At 40.0% G+C, this 22,636-nt stretch overlaps 1 protein-coding gene across 1 annotated transcript; it reads right to left on the bottom strand.

Annotated features, from left to right (window-relative positions):
- Nucleotides 1-300: 300 nt before the first annotated feature.
- LOC139458573 (sulfotransferase 1C2-like) lies at nt 301-20,778 on the bottom strand. The gene is made up of 7 exons (XM_071240001.1): nt 20,466-20,778; nt 5,047-5,223; nt 4,275-4,595; nt 3,653-3,756; nt 3,093-3,258; nt 885-1,003; nt 301-363 (listed from the first exon to the last, which is right to left on the bottom strand). Exons 1-6 carry the CDS (start codon nt 20,776-20,778, stop codon nt 891-893), a joined length of 1,194 nt encoding a protein of 397 aa, XP_071096102.1. The 3' UTR covers nt 301-363; nt 885-890.
- Nucleotides 20,779-22,636: the final 1,858 nt, after the last annotated feature.

A 22,636-nucleotide genomic window follows, 5' to 3' on the forward strand; every position in this document is an offset into this window, starting at 1 on the left:
TTTATGGTCAACGGCTATTTATACTGGACCAAAATCTCATTTTTTATAGGGATATTTAGGGAACAATATTTTTGAGAAAACAACTGTGGCAAGCAATTCGAAAGGATTTGTAATGGCACATTTACCAGAGTACTTTACTTAGCATGTTGTTCTTTTCGATCACATTTTCGAAGATTGCTCGAATGAGGGTTGAATAATAAAATACACTTTCCCACTCCATTTATTAAAGTAACGTGTCATACCAAGGAATGTTGGCTTTACAGTGAGAGAATGAGGATCATAATCTAACGATCACAGGAGTCTGGCAAGCTTCTTGGAATAGCGGAGCCTTAGCCGAATGGACCACTACCGTCCCCACTGTCTCTACAAAAATAAACACAATATCAATATCAGTTGAAACAAATATTTTCGCTGAACATTTGAAGTATTTCACTGTCATGTTTCCGTTGCAATAAACGTGTATATATGTGTGTAGATTTATAATTGCTGTCAGAAACAAATATCCAATTATATCGACATGTGAGAGTAAAAGTCATGTTAGAAATGGCATCGACAGTACATGATGTCATTCCTACCAGGTAAGATGGTAGTTTTATCTAGAAATTTCACACTTGTATATTCATATTGTTCCGATTTCATTATCTACACCCACATTCACCAAGGGTCAGTTGTATTTTCATAAGAAGGAATGGGATATCTATAAAAAAAAATCTCGTGTACTTTTCAATATTATTCATAAGCGACCATCTACCAAAATAGGAAATCTCCCATAGATGTGTGAGTCTGACTTGAATCAAAGTCTTATTCTGTATCAGAACATTGTATATTCATACAACTGAACAAAATGCCGAACGATTTCAACAAGGGCATAAGAGCAAACCCACCTTGACTCATGATGACCAAAGGCTTTCAAAACGAGATCCCGCCATCTTCTGTCGATACACTTTGTCAAACTCTTCACACTGCCGCACTGTGAACCAATTTTTCCAATCTCCAACTTTGCCTGTAAATAAGTTAATACACACATCAGCATTGTAATGATTAACATACACTGACTATTGACAGTTCTTTCGTAAAATTGAAAACAAAAACTTTAATATTAATTCGTTCTGGTAATAATTCTAAAAGAAGAAAACTGTTCGTGAAAAACTTTGTACCAGTTATGCAAGAGCATTATCTTGTAGTTGTGAGCATATTTCAGCCATATTCTGACTTGAAAAAGTTGACATCAAAATTGAAGTAAAACGCTATGGTCAGAGTGTTAAGGGAATAAACGCCACAAGACCATGGTCATAAGCATGAGAAATCTCTGTCGTAAATCACAGATCATGTCACAGATCTGTGTTAAACTATGGATGTTATGACAGTCATGGCGCTACGCATGTCACAGATCTGTGTTAAACTATGGATGTTACGACAGTCATGGCGTTACGCATGTCACAGATATGTGTTAAACTATGGATGTTACGACAGTCATTGGGCTACGCATGTCACAGGTCTGTGTTAAACTATAGATGTTACGACAGTCATGGGGCTACGCATGTCACAGGTCTGTGTTAAACTATGGATGTTATGACAGTCATGGCGTTACGCATGTCACAGATCTGTGTTAAACTATGGATGTTACGACAGTCATGGCGCTACGCATGTCACAGATCTGTGTTAAACTATGGATGTTATGACAGTCATGGCGCTACCTATGTCACAGATCTGTGTTAAACTATGAATGTTATGACAGTCATGGCGCTACGCATGTCACAGGTCTGTGTTAAACTATGGATGTTACGACAGTCATGGGTCTACGCATGTCACAGGTCTGTGTTAAACTATGGATGTTATGACAGTCATGGCGCTACGCATGTCACAGATCTGTGTTAAACTATGGATGTTATGACAGTCATGGCGCTACGCATGTCACAGATCTGTGTTAAACTATGGATGTTACGTCAGTCATGGCGCTACGCATGTCACAGATCTGTGTTAAACTATGGATGTTACGTCAGTCATGGCGCTACGCATGTCACAGATCTGTGTTAAACTATGGATGTTACGTCAGTCATGGCGCTACGCATGTCACAGATCTGTGTTAAACTATGGATGTTACGTCAGTCATGGCGCTACGCATGTTACAGGTCTGTGTTAAACTATGGATGTTACGACAGTCATGGGGCTACGCATGTCACAGGTCTGTGTTAAACTATGGATGTTACGACAGTCATGGCGCTACGAATGTCACAGGCCTGTGTAAATTATGGATGTTACGACAGTCATGGCGCTACGCATGTCACAGGTCTGTGTTAAACTATGGATGTTACGACAGTCATGGCGCTACACATGTCACAGGTCTATGTTAAACTATAGATATTACGACAGCCATGGGGCTACACTTGTCACAGGTATGTGTTAAACTGTGGATGTTACGACAGTCATGGCGCTACGCATGTCACAGGTCTGTGTTAAACTGTGGATGTTACGACAGTCATGGGGCTACGCATGCTACAAGTATGTGTTAAACTGTGGATGTTACGACAGTCATGGGTCTGTGTTAAAGAATGGATGTAAGACAGTCATGGCGCTACGCATGTCACAGATCTGTGTTAAACAGTGGATGTTACGACAGTCATGGGGCTACGCATGTCACAGGTCTGTGTTAAACTATGGATGTTACGACAGTCATGGGTCTGTGTTAAACTATGGGTGTTACGACAGTCGCAGAAACGGGGACCTGGACCACATGTATCGCCGTGGGTGCTTGGAGCAGCTAAAGACATAAAAATGAAATTCGATCATATAATCGAAGAGATGACACAGTTCCCATTTTGATTGTAGGTCTAGACATTGTGTTCAAGTACCTTTGGTAACATTTAGTAACCAGGGTGAAACCATTTGAATGAGTGATGTATACTTGAGATGGTAGACGGTACAGTATTGGCTCAATGTGAGGCTGATTCAAACATGTCATAACTGCAAACTAAGCTGATCCAAGTCCTGCCTCTGAACTGAGTGATCCTGGCACTAAGATCCTGGCGCCAAGTCATAGCACTAGGATTATTTTCGGGTCCATTTTGAAACACCGTATGTGTTTTCATTACCTTTGCGGTAATGGACGTGCACGCCACTCTGTGATGTCCAGGCAAAGTTTCGCTTGTTGTCCTTCATCTTGTCAAAGCTGCACTCGTCTGCTATTTTCCGGGACAGGTCACTGGACACCGGGCAGTCAAGGAATCTGGACAACCGCTCCACAGCTTCAACTGGATCCTGGGATACATACAAAAGGATGCATGTTGGTTTACGTAGCAAACAGCAATACACTTTATTATACAAAGCAATAATGAAAAGTCTGGGTCAGGCAATCCAATAACTGAGCAACGAACAACGCGATCAATCAAGTCCGATCCCGTTTCAATCAGCTCTTACGGTAAACATTGGGTACTGGGTATATATACTGAACCAGAATCCTTACGTGGTGTGGGTTACATGCAGCCTATGGATGGTTAAGGATATCAGCTTTTCTGTCTTGAGCAATGGTTTGAAGGAAAATCGCAATGCCAATTCAGGCTGTCATGCACAGGAAGACTCCTCCAACTGCAAACGTCTGTACTTGTTATTAAAGATTCTGTTTGCTAATTTCCTTCAAACCATGATAACTTACAGCTTTATGTTCTTCATAGTGAAGGAGAAATATGGGATGGTCAGGGTTTTCGTCAACGACTCTCTCCCAATCTCTGACGTAATCAAACCAGGAACCCCAGTCCACTGCAAGATAAGTTTGCGCAATGTAATTGTAAGTTCTACCTGATATGCCTTTTTACATCCATCATATCATCGTGTCGAGGAGTGAATGAGTGAGTTTGGTTAAACGCCGCTTTTAACAGTATTCCAGTTATATCGCGGCGTGTGGGAGGAAAGCCCGAAGTGATGCAAGTCTCAGACGTTTACCACATCGGTTAAACCCACGAGCATGGTGCCCACGGGTATGGTGCTGACAAACCCAGAAACATAATCGGGGCGAACCGGGATTCGAACCCACAAGGCCAAACAAATATTACCCTCAATGCTGTGTAAGATTTCATCGGATAACAGTTACATGGTTTTCTATAGGTATAACTCAGTTGATGCACCCGTGAGTAATTCAAGCTATTTCACGATCAATACAAACGATTTACGTCAACGTAGTTTCTCGCTTTATCAAGAACACTAAAAACAAAGCTTAATTATTTTGATGTGACAGATAACATAGTGATGTATGGACATGGTGTTTTTATGTTACTTACTCTTCCCTTCCAAGAATAGCTGCAACCAATCCTCCCAGCTGCCGTCATAATCAAAATATTCAATTGTCTTCTGGAAGTTGAACCACGACACAGCACAATCTCTTGGGTTTCTCAGCAGTAAGATGATTTTGGTTTTCTTTTTTCGCGCACTGAGAGGGAGATGATGAAATCGAAGATGCGTATTGAGGACGCGAGGGGAGAGAAGAGCCCTCTGCTGGTCCAGGGATATTCTCTCGATCATCTGATCCTGCTTGGGCATTTCCACCGTCTGGGCACTCCCATTGAGGATCATGTTAGTCATTTCAAATGTCCAGTGCGTCCCTGTGGAGAGTCCAACAAGATGTTACTTTAACATACCGTATTCGACGTAATAAGCGCCCAGGGCGCTCTCAAAATTAGAAATAGGGGGCTCTTATTAGAATATTATTTTGGTGGAAAAAACAGAATTGAAAGATAAATTTCGTGGTTTATGCTGACAGACTGAAATTTTTTTTCAGAATTTAATTGCCCATAATTAAGAATGCATATAACACACGAGTGCGTATTATACGCGAATAAATAAGTCTTGTGTACATTGATTAATCGGAAGGGGTGCTAAATGGGATTGTTCACAAACCAATATTAGCAAATATCGCAGTGGGCGCTTATTGGAGCGGGGCGCTTTTACGTCGAATACGGTAGTATGTATAGCATGATTGATGCGATAACCTAATCAGATAATATGCAAGGGCATATTAAGGTCATCTGCTAGCCCTTAATAGTTTGAACAAACCTGAACGCATCCAGCCACAGATAATGACGTCATCATCCCGGATTTCCATATCTGGAACTCCCCGGATGAGCTGCTCGTCAACGTCCCCGGGAAACCACCTCCCATCCACGTCCACAAAGTTGAGTCCGTGTCCGGATCGATCCAACACCCGTATGCGGGGCATTGTCCACTGAGAATCTGAAATATAGAGTTTCAGTTTATGCTCGAAAATGTTTATACCGACTGAGCCTCATGCATCTGTTAACTAGATTTGTATTAGCATAGTAATTATATGAAGAAATGAAAAGTTTTCTCAATGTATGAAAAAACATACATGAATAAGCTGGGATCAAACCAACCATATATAATAAACAAACATCTCCAGAAGAGCCACAACCATCTCCGACCCTGACAATTTGAGCAAAGTCATCAAGGACTGAGTAAGTGGGTTGCATTTAACGCCGCTTTTAACATTATTTCAAACCCCGAAGTGATGAAGGCATCTGACGTTTACCACTTCAGAGAAGTCACAATACCCACGAGCACGTTAATGGAGCTTCCAAACCTATAAACATAATCGGGCGAACCGGGATTTGAACCCACAATCATAGGTTCAGCGAATGAAGGCGCCTTAGACAACTGGACCACCCGTGTCCCCACAAACAATGTGTCTTGTCTAATGCAATTCAATATTTTATGATTCAATGCATAATTCTTACTCAAACTGTACAATTATTATCACGAGTCACATAGGCAAATGTAAAATTCCGCTTGAGGTGAGTCACATACTGACCCCACAAGTAAAACAATCAGGACGCTCTTAAACAGATCTACCAAAGGTTTAACATTCCTCATTTGTGTGTATCCCAGGATCCACCTGAACGAATTTTCTTTCAGAGGTTTACGTCTATTTAACACAGGAAAATATTGCAGTCAAGGATTGATCAATTTCTTTTCTCCTGAAAATCAAGGCGTATTTAGTAAGATTAGACAAAGTCAATTTTAGCTGATAGAGAACGATAAAGGATACAATGGTAGCACCACGAATGAATGAATGAATGAATGAATGAATGAATGAATGAATGAATGAATGAATGAATGAATGAATGAATGAATGAATGAATGAATGAATGAATGTTTTTTACAGAGTGATCTGAACATGTAAACGTTTATTGTGTATAGAGTGGTTATCACGCGAGTGTTTTGGGGGATATTAAATATCATGTATTAATATCATTGTATTAAGCGAGCCTTGGCGTGATAACCTCTTATAATGTCATTCTACAAGTGTGTGCTCGAAAAATCTCTTCCCATCTCTGACAAACATTGCCTAAACATTTTTCCCAGTTTTCCTGGAATGTCCGCATTAATATATATTACGTCAGAGGGTAAGTGACGTGTGACAGTCAATATAGCTCCAAGTGAAACCTGTTTCTTGTACAGTGGCGTAACAGCATATAGGCAAAACAACAATTGCTTACACAAATTGTTTCTACTTGCCTTTCTCGGCAACCATCGGTCTGTCCGCTAGAGTAACTACACTTTATCAAAGGGAAGCTTTATCCTGCTGAGAAACCTCCCCATTATATAATATTGTTTCTATGTGTACATAAATGTGCTGTTGCAAAACAGCTCCATGACGCGTGGAAAACCACCAAAGAGCATTAAAAGCTCACCTGAATTAGGAAGAAATAAAGACGGCCACATTTAAATCGGATTGTTGCTCGCAACAAAAAAAGATTTAGATAATGGCAAACCTAAAAGTTGCTTGAGGTTGTTTCATATGGCCTCATCGGTTTCACCATATTCTTAGGCCGTTAACATCATGCTGCCACACAGCGCCGTGGCAACATTACTTTTCACGGCAGAGTTAAACCCGGTTCCCTCACTAAAAAATATGTACACAAAGAAATCGACAGCTTCACAAAGAAGGCCTTATCAAAAGGTCAAAGAGACAGCATTGCATGAAACACAAAGGAAGGAAGCTACAATGTATTATCTGAATAGTTGGAGATGACCTCAACCCAACTGCAAGAAACTAACTTCCTCTTACACTATGTAAATCCATTTATAAAGCGTCATGTTCCATCAATTCTTGTAGCTACGCTTTCCGATCTGCACTCTTCTTGGACACGCAGAACGAGCAGGGTGTTAACTTTATCAGAGCGTAATTTTGTACAAAGGCGATAAAAGGAAAACAGTACGCCATATACATATATTATCGCCCTCGTCTCAAACTAACGTATTCCTTACAGTAGAAGTAAGAACAATGTAAATACAGATGTAGAGCAACTTGTCCGTCCCAAAGTTAATTACAGGAGCAGAGTGATCTGGACACATTATTAGTTGACAAGTTTACATTTTATATAGATGATGAAAAGTTGTAAACATTGGAATACATACAATACTGCAGATAATAATTGTTATAAATAATTACATCAGTTTAAGTAAGTAAACTGAAATATGGCTTACCTTAAAGTGGAAGTAAGAATAATGTAGAGCAAATTGTGCGTTCCAAAGTTTATTACAGGAGTAGAGTGATTTGGATAGCTCTGCCCTGCTCTCATATTACCCAAACATTGATGAGGTAGAACGCACAGTTTGCTCTGATTGGTCAACTGTAGCTTTATTGTTTAATATCTGTGGCCAACATCGAATGGGCATATACTTTCTTTTCATGTGTAGTTCGCGGATTTAACTATGATCACATAGTTAACTTAAAAGATTTATATCTGGGAAGCGACTTAAATTCATTTAAACAAAGAAGCATAAGGGTATTAAGTCCTCGGCTATGCTAATTTAGGCGGTCATTTGCTTAAGGAATTTATTTACTCAAATAATTAAAACTGTGACACATTGTGACCACTCCAGCTGCATGACAGGCTTGACCTTTGTATTGAGATACCCTGAGGCGTTGTCATTCAACAGTGACACCAATTCGACAAAGCTGTAAAACAATTTGAATTACAGAAAAGCGTAAATCAGGCCAAATATATTAAACATAATTACATATGATATTTTATCAAATATTACAATTTCTTTTAATGAATAATAATGGGGAAATTAAAATTTCTTTTAAGGTATACAAGAGCAAATGGTGCACTATAACAATACCTCCTACACGATGGAAACGTGGGACAATATATGTGTGAACATGAATATTTCACACATGTTATGAAGGAGAATTAAAACATTTGCTGACAATGGTTGAGTTATGATTCGTTACATGTAGGGGAATGATGTCCGGTACATATAATGCTTGATTGGCTATTCTGTTTTCTACGTGTGTTTGAAAATTCGACCAAGCAATAAGTAATTTATGTGGACAGGTTCCCTGAATTCTTAGGTTACAAATATTCCACGAGCCTTTGAAAAGCCGGTAGGATGGACGTAAAGATAATGACATGATCATGTAAATTGTTCCAGCATTACGTAGGTATGAGAAGGCGTCCTTTTGTATAACTTGTACAAAATGACGAGGAACAATATTAGGCAAATCAATGATATTATGATAGGTCCATTTGCATATTGAGATTTTGGCAATGGGTAAACGTGGGGTCTGGGATGTTTAAGTAGGATAATGATACTCTAATGATGGGATGTAAACAATTTTAGACAGATGACATATCCCAAAATATACAATTTTGTATAAATGATATATCCACAAATGTTTTTCTTTGTATACATAAGTAAGGGAGATAATTGTTATGTATTCGTATATAAATATTATGTACGTGCAAAATGCAGTGTTTTAAGTTGATCACTATGTTTCTTTGTATATGTTGGTAATGGGGGATAATTGCTATATAATTGTTCTGTATGTGCAACATGAGTGTTTTTAAGTCGATTAATATTATCAGCAAGTTTCAAATAAAACTGATATAGTGGCGTGTAACATTACTGGAATGTTTGATTAGTACTCCACACTGATATTGACAGGTAAGCGATTGAGACGTCTGGTACTTTTCCTAGCGCGGTGCTTGGTATGTGAGTAGACATTATGGTCAAATAAACACAGCGGATTAACAGTCCGAGGTGATTGCACTGGCGGTGACTTCAATATTATAATCACTTGAAAGTGTTGAAATCGATTTGTGCTGAGCTGTCGGTTTACATTGTAGACCTGACAGACAATAGTTTGTTAGTGTCTCACTTCTGTACATACATAACACAGCTTTGTAGAAATAACATTGATAGAATGTACAGAACCATTCCATAGAATTAAGAGAGGTTATTAACAGATTATCCCACTGCTAAGTATATGATAAACTGTTGAATTAACATTAGATAAGGTTGAGAATTAATTGTGTTTTTTCAATACATCTTAGACTTCGATGATAACCAGCCTGCTCATATTTTTGCATTTTTTTACCCCGTTCCCCATTGGTGGAAAGTTTGTCGACTACTACCCAGCTGGAGCCATCTGGTAACAATTAATCACAATCTGTCAATATACAATACAGAATAATACACCAAGGTAGCAGTTTCCATGTACAGATTAAGTATTTCTATTCAAGTTAAAGATATGTACAATATCTAGATATATGTAGATATTGTTCGTATCTTTAAGTTGCATAGAACTACTTAATCTTTATATGGAAACTGCCATCTGCTACCCCAGCTGGAGCCATCTGGTAGCAATTAATCACAAGCCGTCAATAAACATACAGAATATTACATCAAGGTGGCTCACAATATCTACATGTATCTAGATATTGTACATATCTTTAACTTGAATAGAAGTGCTTAATCTTTTCATGGAAACTGCCATCTTGATGTATTATTCTGGTAGATTAAGTAGTAGATTAAGTAGAAATAATTAATCTTTACATGGAAACTGCCATCTTGATGTATTATTCTGGTAGATTAAGATTAGATTAAGTATTTCTAAGCAACTTAAAAATATACTTAAAGACACGACGTGTCAGCTTGATGTGGGAGGAAAGCCCGAAGTGATGCAGGTCTTAGACGTTCACCACTTTGGTGAAACCCACGAGCACAGTGACAACATAATCGGGGTGAACCGGGATTCGAACACACTGTCATAGGTTTCTGGTGGGTCCAAGGGACACAGCTCTGCATAGCGAATTGCAGCGCCTCGGGCGATTGGGACAACTGTGCCCCTGTACACAACTGTAACAAAGTATCATACAACAAAGATGTTTTGGATGAGATATGTATTGCGTAACATTCCATATAGAAAAAATGGCAATATTACACTATTACAAACTACAAAATATTTGCACAATAAGTGCAAAACACACAGGGACATGCAACACACAAGAAGGTACATTATAATAGTTTCATTTTCAAACAAATGTATTATAAGGATATGGAAACCATGAGAATAGAGCAAACCTATGGTAATTATTTGTGATTCTCTCTCTTGGTCTGTATTTGATACAAAACAGTGCATAATATTGTTCATCTTCTACGACGTCACATGTTTTACAGAGACGTTGTTCCAATAGGGTTGGTGTTTTTGTATATCTACCAGTTTCAATTTTTAGCTTGTGATTACTTAAACGAAGATTGAGAAATTTGAGAAATGTGACCTATGAGCTTTGTATTTGCAATATGTAAGATAATTCTCAATATAATTCTCAATATTTAAAGATGACTTGACCAACCTGTACGTTCTTAACTTGCTGTTCGAATCCCTTAATGAATGCGTGAATATATTTTGAAATTTGGACTGAAGTTTATTTCAATGGATTCATGATAATTACATTTATTTGTGTTTTTTTTTCTTCAAAAAAAAAGAAACGCAATACGGATATTTTTGGCCATAAAAGCGGACCAAGAGGTGCAAAATGACCTTTTTTAATGTGTTATTGTGTCAGTGACAAATTTCCCGGATCAAAATGATCACAACAAGGACATGCAAACCATTAGTCGGGAAACAGGTACGATTCGGAAAAATGCACGGGGATGGAAGACGTCGGAGAGAACGTTACGCCGGAAACTACGTACAGGAAGTGGACAGGTTTGGTGAGATTAGCGTTATGATTTGTGCAGGATTATGGCAGGACAGATACATCAGCGAAATTCTCCTACCACACGCCCTCCGAACTGCAGCCAACGGCAAGAACGGATCACAAGAGCCTGTCTACACAATAACAACGTTGATGTTCTCCCCTAGCCCTCCAGATCCCCGGATTTGAACCTGATAGAGCACCTATAGGATGAATTGGAAAGACGACTACGCCGACGTAAACCACAACAACAGACGTTGCAGCAGTTGGCTTTGCGTTGCAGGTCGAGTTGGCTACCATTCCCCAGGATGTGATTCGCATACTCGTCTCTCCCATCGGCAGGAGATGTTTTATAAAATTAACCTGGTCAGTCCATGGGTCTGTAACAACTTTATATAATCCATGTAACGTATTTCGTTTTTAATCGAAAATTTACTGAAACAAATAATACATACATATAATTGAAATTTTAGGATAACAGTGAAACTTTTTGAAATTACAAAGAGAAATACTCTAAGAAATAATTTCAGAATCAACTGTTTCTTGGATTTATGCACGACTACACACAAACTGAAAAGGTATACATATATCGGTATACCTATAGTTACATGCATGGCACAAAGATTAACATGAAATGATAATGTTGGTCATGTTTGTTTGTTTGCACATTTCGTTATTATTGGTATCCTGAGGATGTTGTAATTACACACGGGTTCTGATCTTCTTTGACGCAGAATACATGAACTGGTTCAACACAAATACCCACAATCCTTTGTCACAGATAAAGAGATGATTAGAAATCCTACAGCGATCATATCTACATGGTATTAAGTGTTCACTACCAATCTCCTCTGATAACAAACTGGTATATTTGACATCCTCAATACTCAGTATGCTCATTGAGTAATTGTCAAAATCAGAAACCCGAATGATATCCTAGACATTTACCTGTTTGGCGTTTTCTGATTCTGTGTAGGTGAGAGTTTAGTTTAGTGTGTCCTGTCTGTAATATGATGATTGCTCTGTCGACTGTTTTGGATTTATGAAGAATTTTTGTTTTAAGTGGCTTTTGGAACACGTGTTTTAGTTTACAGTTTGATTTCTGATATTGGTTTTGTCACTTTTTACTCTTAGTGATACTTTTAATCTTGTTTTTAGATACTGGTAGGCTGATGCTTATTTCTTCTAATTTTAGTGACGCTTTGGCTGCTTTGTCGGCGTGTTCGTTACCAAACACTCCGATGTGGGCAGGGACACAAACAAATTCTATTTCTTTACCTAGATTGCGGAGCTTGTTGGAGCTTTTGAGTATCTATTGATTTAATTTAGGTTGATTTTTTGTGTTTTTGTTTTTAATAGCTTGAAGTGCACTTAGTGAGTTAGTAAGGATTAGGGTTTTTTGGTGTGTGTTTTTTTAATTTGGGGGTTATGTAGAGCTGTGGCAATCCCCATTAATTCGGCCGTGAAAATTGATTAATTATTTAGGAGCCTATAGCATTTAGTTTATTTTGTGGGTTTATATACATGGATGCCGAATCCTGTGTGTTTTGGTCGGAGGACCCGTCTGTATAGATGTGACACCAATTTGGCCATTTTAAGTGTATGTATGATAGTTTGATGGCTTCAGCGGTCCTAGGTTCGATTCTTTGTTTAGTTTGGAGGAGAGTTTTGTGTCTATATTGGGGGTTTGCGGATTGGGTGTGAATATGTTGTTTGGTTTTAAATCGTTTAGGTTGTGTATGTTTAAGTGGTTGAGTGTGCGTTGAGAGATTGGTGTTAATAATGTTGTTTTTCCCGTGCTAGTTTTTGGTGTTTAGTCTTATATTGTTTTTAAGGATGTGCTGGATACAACATGACTGTCTATATTAATTTCTAATATCCCAAGAGTCCCCAACCACACTTCCTCTTATTAATTCTTATGAAAACAAAACAAAAAGTGGTGTGTGGGGAGATGTCCAACTGTGACTGGGGAATTGTTCATGATTTAAACATATGTTTATTCAGTAAATGAATCTGGATTGGTAAAAACCGCTCCAGAAACAAAATTAAATTTATCAAGCAATATTGATACGCCTTGATTAATATATATACACACATAAAACATATATACATTAGAACAGAACAAAAACGACTGTTTCAATTATTAAGAAAAGCAAGAACTATACTATACTGACCCGCACAAGAAACGTCACCTTGGATAGATATATGAGAAACCTTATTTGTCAACATACTGTAAACATACTTTGAGACACATTAAAAAGATGAAACTTGGCAAAACTGATCATCAAGGTTGAACTTAAAGTGTCAAATAGTATTAAAGTGAAACACAACACTAGTCTCTGAGAAAATGGCATCACAAGTCAATATCTAGTGTGTCCGCCATGTGCATTGATGACTGCCGTGCAACGTCGATACATGGAATGGATGAGGCGGTTGATGAAGGCCATAGGCACTTGAGCCTACACTCGGAGGAAGGTCTGACGCAGTTTAGCTGTAGTTGTCGGCCTTGGTCGGACGTCATTCAGCCGTCTTTGAATCTCGTCCCACAGGTGCTCAATTTGATTTAAATCGGGACTGAGGGCAGGCCACTGCATGGTTCTGATGCTATTCTGCTTGAGGAAGTCTCTTGTTGCTCTCGCAGTGTGGACACGGGCGTTATCATGCTGAAACTCGTGGTTGCGGCGACGTGCCAAATGAGGTATGGCGTGTGGTCTCAAGACTTGATCAATGTACCGAGCTGCTGTGACACCATTGCCTCTCCCTGGACCGATGTTCTGGAAGACCACAGGGTCGACCCTCTGTGCAAGACCAATTCCACCCCATGCCATGATGCTCGGACCACCCCACGAGTCTCTCTCAACAACACAAGCATCCGAATGACGTTTCCCACGGCGTCGCCAGACTCTCTCTCTGCCATCTGCTGTTGAGATACAGTAACGGCTCTGGTCTGAGAAGAGGACTCTTCTCCACTGCTGGTGGCGCCAATGCTGGTGCTGTGTTGCCCATCGAAGACGGTCCCGGCGATGTCGTGGTGTCAGAATGGGTCCTCGGTGTGGCCTGTGACAGTGGAGCTGTCTGCTCGTCAATCGTCGACGCATGGTGTCCGCACTAATGTGTCGCTGGTGTGTCCCCATGGTATGTCGAGCTGTTTCCGCAGCAGTAACAAAGCGATCGTGAAGATGCTGTCGCACAATCTGACGATCCTGACGTCGAGTTGTGACCCTTGGTCTTCCACTACGTGGTCGGTCATCTGTAGTGTTGGTGGCCTGGTACCGTTGCTGGAGCCTGTATATGGTCCTTACGTAGACTTGAAATACATTGGCTACTTGCCGGGCGGTTTTTCCAGCTTGCAATCGTCCAAGGGCTTGGTGTCGCTGATTTCTTGTCAATCTTGGCATGTGGTATCAGTTCAATAACGAATGAATGTTATCCGATCTTGGTGGATTTTTATAGGGTAAGAAGGCGCATATGCATTTCAATTTGCAAGGAACTCCAGTGCATTGGGTTACCATGGCCGTTGCCGTGATGTGTTTGGGCGATCGGTTTTATTGTCATCTGCTTTGTATTTTTATCATCAAATTTCATTTTTCCGGACAAGGTAATGTTATATTTTAGACACTTTGACAAAAAAAAAAAAATTCAGATATTTAAATGACAACTTTTCATGCATAGTCACTTGGGGTGACGTTTCTTTTGCGGTTCAGTATATTAAATACTTAATACTTGTCTTAAAGTAAGAATCAATTCATAAGTTGTTAAATCAGTGCAAATCTACCAGAACGTAGAATGTATGGTAATGTTACTCATCCTCTCTCAAATTGTCAGCTCTTTTGGCATCGTGAGTGAATATTATCTGACACCCCAGAAACGCCCCAGATACGAGTCACAGCGGCCTTTAGAAAGTCGAGTGTATGCCAGGCAAACCAGTAACTGAAATCGAGAGCAATGGTTCACACCATCGGACACAGAGCTCTACCACCCGGTACCCTTGAGTCGGTTCTGATGAGAATCAAGCTAGGAATACTGGGAACATCCGCGGAATCCACATACATATGTAGACTGCAGAGTGACTAAGTTTGGTAACGCCACTTTTAACAGTATTCCAGTCATATCACGGCGTGTCAGCTTAATGTGGGAGGAAAGCCCGAAGTGATGCATGTCTCAGACGTTTACCACTTCGGTGAAACCCACGAGCACGGGTATGCTGCTGACAAACCTAGAAACATAATCGGGGCAAGCCGGGATTCGAACCCACAATCATAGGTTTCTGGCGTGTCCAAGGGACGCAACTCTGCACAGCGAATACCGGCGCCTTAGACGACTGGGCCACCCGTGTCCCCCGTAGGGTGCAGAACATACGCGAACGAATAATAAAATTTAAGAAAATATGAAAATAAAGAGCGCTGGAGGCACTTTGTTTTCACCAATGAGCTGTGTAACTTATGTAGATATGTAAAACAAATCCACGGCGCAGAAAGCAATCGGATGTGTTATAAACAACGATTGATTATCTGTCCTCTGAATATGCATAACCGACACCCATTCCACGAAGTGTCAAGTCGCGAGTTGTCCTATGGATTTACTATGTCATGTGAAGTATACGATGTGTTCTTGGCGCTTAATACGATGGAAACTTCAGCAGCTGCGGCGTGCAATATCCGATTTAGAGGTGAGGAAAATGGGGATTAACGTCGCGTTCAAAATTATTTCACTTATATAGCGACGTGCATACACGTGTGTTTGCGCGCGCGCGCGTGTGTGGCTGCTTGTATTAGTCCGGCTCAGACTAACCGTAGCTTGCACTATGCTCTGTTCGGCATTAAGGGGCGAAAACATGGACTGGTCGGCTCGGACTCAGTTTACTGTGTCTGAGTTTGGTATTCATGTTAAACTGCGGCAGGGTATCTCAATGGGCTAGCACTATAAACTCGGCATAAGTTCGGACTGTACAAGCAGCCACTCACACACATGCATGCACGTCGCTATATAAGTCCATTAATCGTAGACCTGACGTTAGACTCCATTTCACCTATTTTGAGCATTGAGTAAGTGAGTATGGTTTTATGCCGCTTTTAGCAATATTCCAGCAATATCACGGCGGGGAACACCAGAAATTGGCTTCACACACTGTACCCATGTCGGTAATCGAACCCGGGTTTTCGACGTGGCGATCGAACGCTTTAACCACTAGGCTACCCGACCGAACCTTTGGAGAGTTTTTTTTCCCTTAAAGTTGTGATTGTGACATGCGAAACTAAGACATTGTCACCGTTTCATTATGGTAATCATGTACTGTGAGATAGATGTACACCATAAACAATGTGTTTGCGTACAACCGACGTAGGTTTGGAATAACCAAACATGGTAGGACAGGCAATTGCCAGCTGAACCCGGCACCCCTTTAACTTTGGACGAATCCAACATCTCTATAAATTCAAAAAGTAATTTTAAAATTATTCCTGTCGTATATTCAGTGCGAGGTAACTTCAAAATCATTACATATAGCTGAAGTAAAAAATCACAGAAATAGACTATATCTTATATGATTAATTTATATCCTGCCGACACATCAATCTTTGGTACTCACCAATCCGTGGTATTTTTTATGACGTCATTTCTCGCGTACCTCGCACGGATTTGCGCCCCCTAGCGATTGTTTACATTGACAACTCGATCGTGACAGCTCCGAGCGAAAAATGTTCAGAACTGCATCTATTTGCGTTAGTACAGCTTTATATTACGATAAACTAACTAAAACTAACCTTCTTCACGTAATGCACTTTTTGTACTATTATGAAAAATGAGATCGTAAAAAATATTCAACTCGTAAGTTCAGCAAGAGAAGTTCGTCTGCTAGCTGATGTAAACAGTAATGTGTATCACGTGACTACTAAGGGGAATACCCGCTCAATTTTAAAAACTATGGAAGCTGAGTAGGGCCATATCTTATATCGTTTATCGTGGTTTGTAGGATAATTCCCGCGAGAAGTAAACGACAGTACCGGTCTTTAAGTCCAACGCAACTGAAAGAAGCCTATCTGGAAGTAGTTGAACGAGGTTCTTCTGTGTACACAGCAGCCAGGAAGTACTCTGTGCCTGACCAGACTCTGAGGGACAGAACAAAAGGCATTACTTCCCCTGAATGTTTGTCCTCTGGACCAGGCCCATTATTTTCCAAAGAAGAAGAAGCACGCCTTGTCGACCACATAAGGCTTATGGCCTCAGTAGGGTATGGATATACCAGGGCGCAGGTTATCTGTCTTGGAACTGACTGTGCCAATAATCTCAGGAAACGTAGTAATGATTCCAAATCACTATCACTCCAGTGGTTTTATGGGTTGATGGGTTGATGGGAAAATGGCCTGAACTGAAGATGCGACGACCAAGGGGATCGTCTCAATTACGAGCCACTGCCACATCTGAGGAGAGCATTAACAATTATTTTTCTCAACTTGATGCAGTTCTTGACAAGTATGACCTAAAGTCAAGCCCAGAGCTGATCTACAACGTCGATGAGAAGGGAATTAATCTCACACCTTCTTCACCGCAAATCGTTGGATCTGCAGACGAAGTTCCAATTGAAATCTGCCCAGAGAAAACCGCTACAGTAACTGTTTTGGGATGCAGCAATGCATTGGGTCCGAAGATTCCCCCTTTTCCCTGGTTCACGCATGCGCGATGACCTGTTAGATGGTTCGACAGATGGAACATGTGGAACTGTTAGCGAGACGGGATGGTCCAATACAGACATATTTCAGCGATGGTTGACAGGCCATTTTGTGAAGTATGCCAAAGTCGGAGGTGACAAGAAAACTCTGCTGCTATATGACGGCCACAGGTCTCACATCACCACTCATCTGATAGATTACGCTGTTGACCAAGGGATAATCCTGTTTGTTCTACCACCTCACACAAGCCATGTTCTCCAGCCGATGGGTGTTTGGTGCCTTGGACCTTTCACCAAGATTTTCAGTTTAGAATGTATGAAATGGCAGCGGTCAAATTCTGGAACAGTTAACAGATATAGCGTCTGTTCATTGGCCTGTAAGGCATACGAGATTTCTCTTTCTGCCAGTAACTTGCACAATGCTTTCGTGAAATGTGGTATTTATTAGGGCTCCAACGATACAGGAAGGTCAGGATACGATACGCATCTCGATATTCTGGTCACGATACGATACGTATCTCGATACTCAATGATACAAAAACAAGACTTAAAGCATGTCAAGATTGAACCTTTCATGATTTTGGAACAGTCAACATTATTTTATAATAACAAGACTACTGAAGTTGTTAAGCTTCAGAGTGGAACTTTATCAAACTTTCTTTCAAAACAATTCAAAGTTCAAACACCAGAAAATAATTAATGTACTTCACCAGTGATACAACTTCAAAGAATTTTTATGCAATGGTCGAAGAAATTGTATCTGAAATTATTGTTTTATCAGGAATAACATATTCCAATATCGTGTTACTTGAGTTGCAGCTTTTACTCTATACGTATTTAAAATTATAAAAACCACAAGCGTAGCCTTTTGGTACTGGTGATTGCTGTTGCAGGATATTTGTACGTATGGAGCAATTTGACCAGTCACCGTAGTGACTTCCCCGCGACAGGTATTTCGATTGCGAAAATGTTATGTTGAAATATATTAGCCAAATTGCCACACATATGACTTTGAACGAGTCAAAGTATGTCATTTTTAATATAGGTATCCATTCTTTAGCAACTAAAGTTCGTTTCAATGCGTCAGAAGCGGTAATCTGACCGTGGTTGTTGTGTCTCTTCACAAACGATTTCACCTAACTTAATGAAAACAATATTAAATGAAATTTTGAATAATATTAATAAAATATATTGCAAACACATGTCCAGATATACAATGAACACGTTTTAATAACAAGATAGTATAATGGTGGTATTGAATTGCGTACTTCAGTTCGGTTTAGCTGACTGGTATTTCCGGCGTTCTGTGCTTGCGGTGATCAGCTGATAATGTTTTTTGAGATGGGGAAAAACATCTGTCAGTGTAAAACCTGAGCTTATTAAAAATGTTAATACGTTTTGGTGAGCCATGCGTTACGGCGCACTATAACCAAGTTAGCGGTTTATTGAAAGGCACAATAGCGAGGAAAAGCTGTACTTGAGATTTGCGTTCCGTATTGTGGCGTATCGATAAATAGGCCCACGCTTTTCGTATATCGTACCGTGGGTCATGTATCGCGATGCATCAGAATATCGGTGTATCGTTTCACCCTCCATTTGACCCAACGGCAATTGACAAGTCATTCCTGAAGCCATCTACGTTTGCCAATCAACAGGCGGAAAAGGCATCAGAAATTTCAGTTACATGTCCTGACATCGCTGAACAGCCATCAGATTCAAGATTTTTTGAAGATCATCTACCTGTTGTTACCATTAAGAAATCGAAGCCAAGACGTTCTATCCATAAGATCGTTGGTGGACAAGCAATAACTGAACCAGATATTTCATGTCAAGTCACGGCTTACATCAACCAGTCCAAACAGTCAACAAACGTAGGAAGCAAGGCATCAAAATCAACCGAGAAGCCAAAGACAACTAAAGTGACGACAGATAACACGACCAGCAAGTCTACAGGAGACAAGGATAAGCAGGACAGTAACAGGAAATCAGCTACATGTCCCACTGTTGTGTCATCCCAACAACCTGGACCATCTGGGATTGATAAGCTCCTTATCTCAAGCGACGATCAGTCAGATTCTGAATCTGTCAACCATGTTGACGACAAGTGTTGTGCATGCGGAAAGTTTCAGCCAGATGAACTGAGGCGATGTCCACATGTTGAGTTCACTAATTGGGGACAGTGCATGCATGGGAATTTTGAACACTGGGTGCATTTAAAATACATCTCCTTTCTTCGCCGACATGTGTTTTTCTGTCCGTGTCACGGTCTACCTTGCAGACACCAAGAAGAATAACGAAATTCGTGATGATCATGATTATCATCTGTAAATGATCTGAAAATTCGTGTTCAAGTGACAGTTATTTCATATTTCATAATTAAGAACAGTGTTATCTGTATTTTGTTACGTTTGGAAGTGCCATGGGAACATTACTTTCGATTCAAAAGAACATTGACATTGTGGCATGTGCTAACCACCCGTAGCTTGACCCGATGAACTTTACCCCGGAAATATGTGACGTCACTACAAGTTGTGTAGAAATGACCGCTATTATACAGCAGCCGATACGGAGGCATTATTTGTGGACAAAATGATGTTTCCTTGTAATTAAATTGTGTAAAGGTGAGTGTTCAAATGATGTATTTCACATTTATTGCTTGTCGAAGTCAGCGGTTTGGTTTATCGTAATGCTTTTCTTAATACCACCGAAAGACGTGTCGCGAGGGTAAACATAGTTGTATTATTTTTGGCGACGGCTCATTTTTGTGTGTGAACGTAATGTATGAGATATTGACTGACCAGTAACGAGTTCCCCTGCGCACAGCCTCCAAATAACACCGTTTCGTTGTTGCTGGTATGAAGTCTCACATAAACTGCTGCACGCTGGTTGTTTTAGTGGTGACGTTGTGGAAGGGTCCATTCTTATAAAGGGTAAGAGAGGTATGGATGTTGTGCTGAAACTTGACGGCTGATTGCACATACGTGTACATCTTGCCGACTGTGCAGTTTGTCGGAAAGGGAAGGGTGGGTGGAGGTAGGTAGGTGGAGATAGGGGAGAGGAGGTGGTGAGGGGAGGATCTATTTTCCTTAGGCTGTTAACATAGACGACCATTCCTTATTGAAATGTTTATATTATGATTTATGATTTTCTGATTGAATAATATGTTATTATCAGCATTTCCCAAACAGATCAAGCTTTATGTAAAGTTGAGATTTTCTGTAAGGTATGTGTGCAGAAAAGGTTCAAGGTCAATCCATAGCTTGTGTGTTTCTTCACATTCCAAATAAGCAACGTTCATTCCCTTCTTTGCAAAATCCATACAAACTATGTACAAGCATTTTCGTTGATAGTATTGTTGTTTTGCTTGTTTAAATAGTCATTGAATGGCAATTTTTGCCCAGTTGTTTGCCGAGTTGCGAGTTGACGGCTTTCGGTCGATATTATTTCATAGCAATAAAAATTTGAGAGGTATCATGTATTGGAATCGATAGAATAATCACCCTAGACAGGGTAGATGTGACGTTTTTGTGCCCGATTTGCGATTTCACTTCAGAAACAGTGATACAAGGCGAGCGGCGCTGTACGGAGTGTCTGGCCTTGTGTGAAGGTATAACAGGATAGTGCATTTCTAGAAATATTCAAGCAACGACACAAGGGTCTGTGATCGGTTGGTCAGGTTTGCTGATTTGATTGAGGCATGTCATCGTATCCGAATTGCGTGTGTCAGTGCTCATGATACAAATCACTGAATTATCTGGTCCAAACTCGAATATTACAGACCGCCGTTATATAGCTGAAATATTGCTGAGTGCAGCGTTAAACAACAAACACGTGACATATCGGAATGTAGACTGTGGTGTTATTATTTCAGTCGTCTCTCATACGCCCTCACATTTACACGCTCCCAGTTTATAACAAACATTTCATCCCAGCCCTGAACCACCTATTATAATTTCACAAACGCTGTATAAAGAGGACATCAACCTCAAAAGGGTCACTCGTGCATATATTTCTACCTTTTCTCCACACATGAATGAGTTCAACCTAGGCTTTTCTCTATTGGGGGTAAACATGGCTATTAATGTCTTCTTTGATAGGCATTTAGAAGTTGGTGTACTACGTAAGGATAAGAATTTATGGATGAACAACTTCTTTGGCTATTAATGTTTATGTGCGACAGGTTTCCTTAACCTCTCCGTCACAACTGCACACAAACCCATATGGTACTGTCAGATGTGCTAGAAAACTGTTTTTTCTGGCTTCATTTAATATAAACGCGTCATAGGACTATAAAAAGAGCATATATCAAAATAACACAAATTGCCCTAATCTAGCTTGTCCTAACTGACACTGATTACCCTTAAAATGTACATTTACAGGTAAAATGATGATCAACTTAGAAAATATTCTTGTGTTTTCATGCATGTATGAAATGGCCTATAACCTGAGGTGATGGCCTCACACCGTCAAAATATTGCTGTTATTGTATTTAATTGACATGTGCGTTGATTCAAAATATGTACTACGTAACTGCATTATATACTACTCAAAAGAAGTTAAGGAACAAACTATTCTTTCATATTACTAGTTAATCTGTCATAATCTGAGATATTAACCATAGTAATATGAAAGAATCGGGTGTTCCTTAACTTCTTATGAGTAGTATATTTGCTTGGAAACATGATGGAATAGTTAAGAGCTATGAAATGGGATGAGTATTGGAAGGTTACGATTAAGGAATCCAGAAGTATTTGTTGTTCTACAGATACTTTCTTGAGGTCCTCCGCTGATGACGTATATGAATCTGTACTTTTGAATGTTGTGTTATGTCTTGCCACGAACCCTTTACACTTAGTCAGGATGGGCGCAACAGGGTTGAGCTCACAGTCTGACTGGCGTACGTAAGACAACGTGACCGATTTGTGCCGCCAGCATATATGTCCTGTACTTTATAGGGTTCTTAACCAGC

The sequence above is a fragment of the Haliotis cracherodii genome, unplaced genomic scaffold (genome assembly GCF_022045235.1).
Source record: "Haliotis cracherodii isolate W230 unplaced genomic scaffold, xgHalCrac1.p SCAF_13, whole genome shotgun sequence".
Classification (NCBI taxonomy): domain Eukaryota; kingdom Metazoa; phylum Mollusca; class Gastropoda; order Lepetellida; family Haliotidae; genus Haliotis; species Haliotis cracherodii.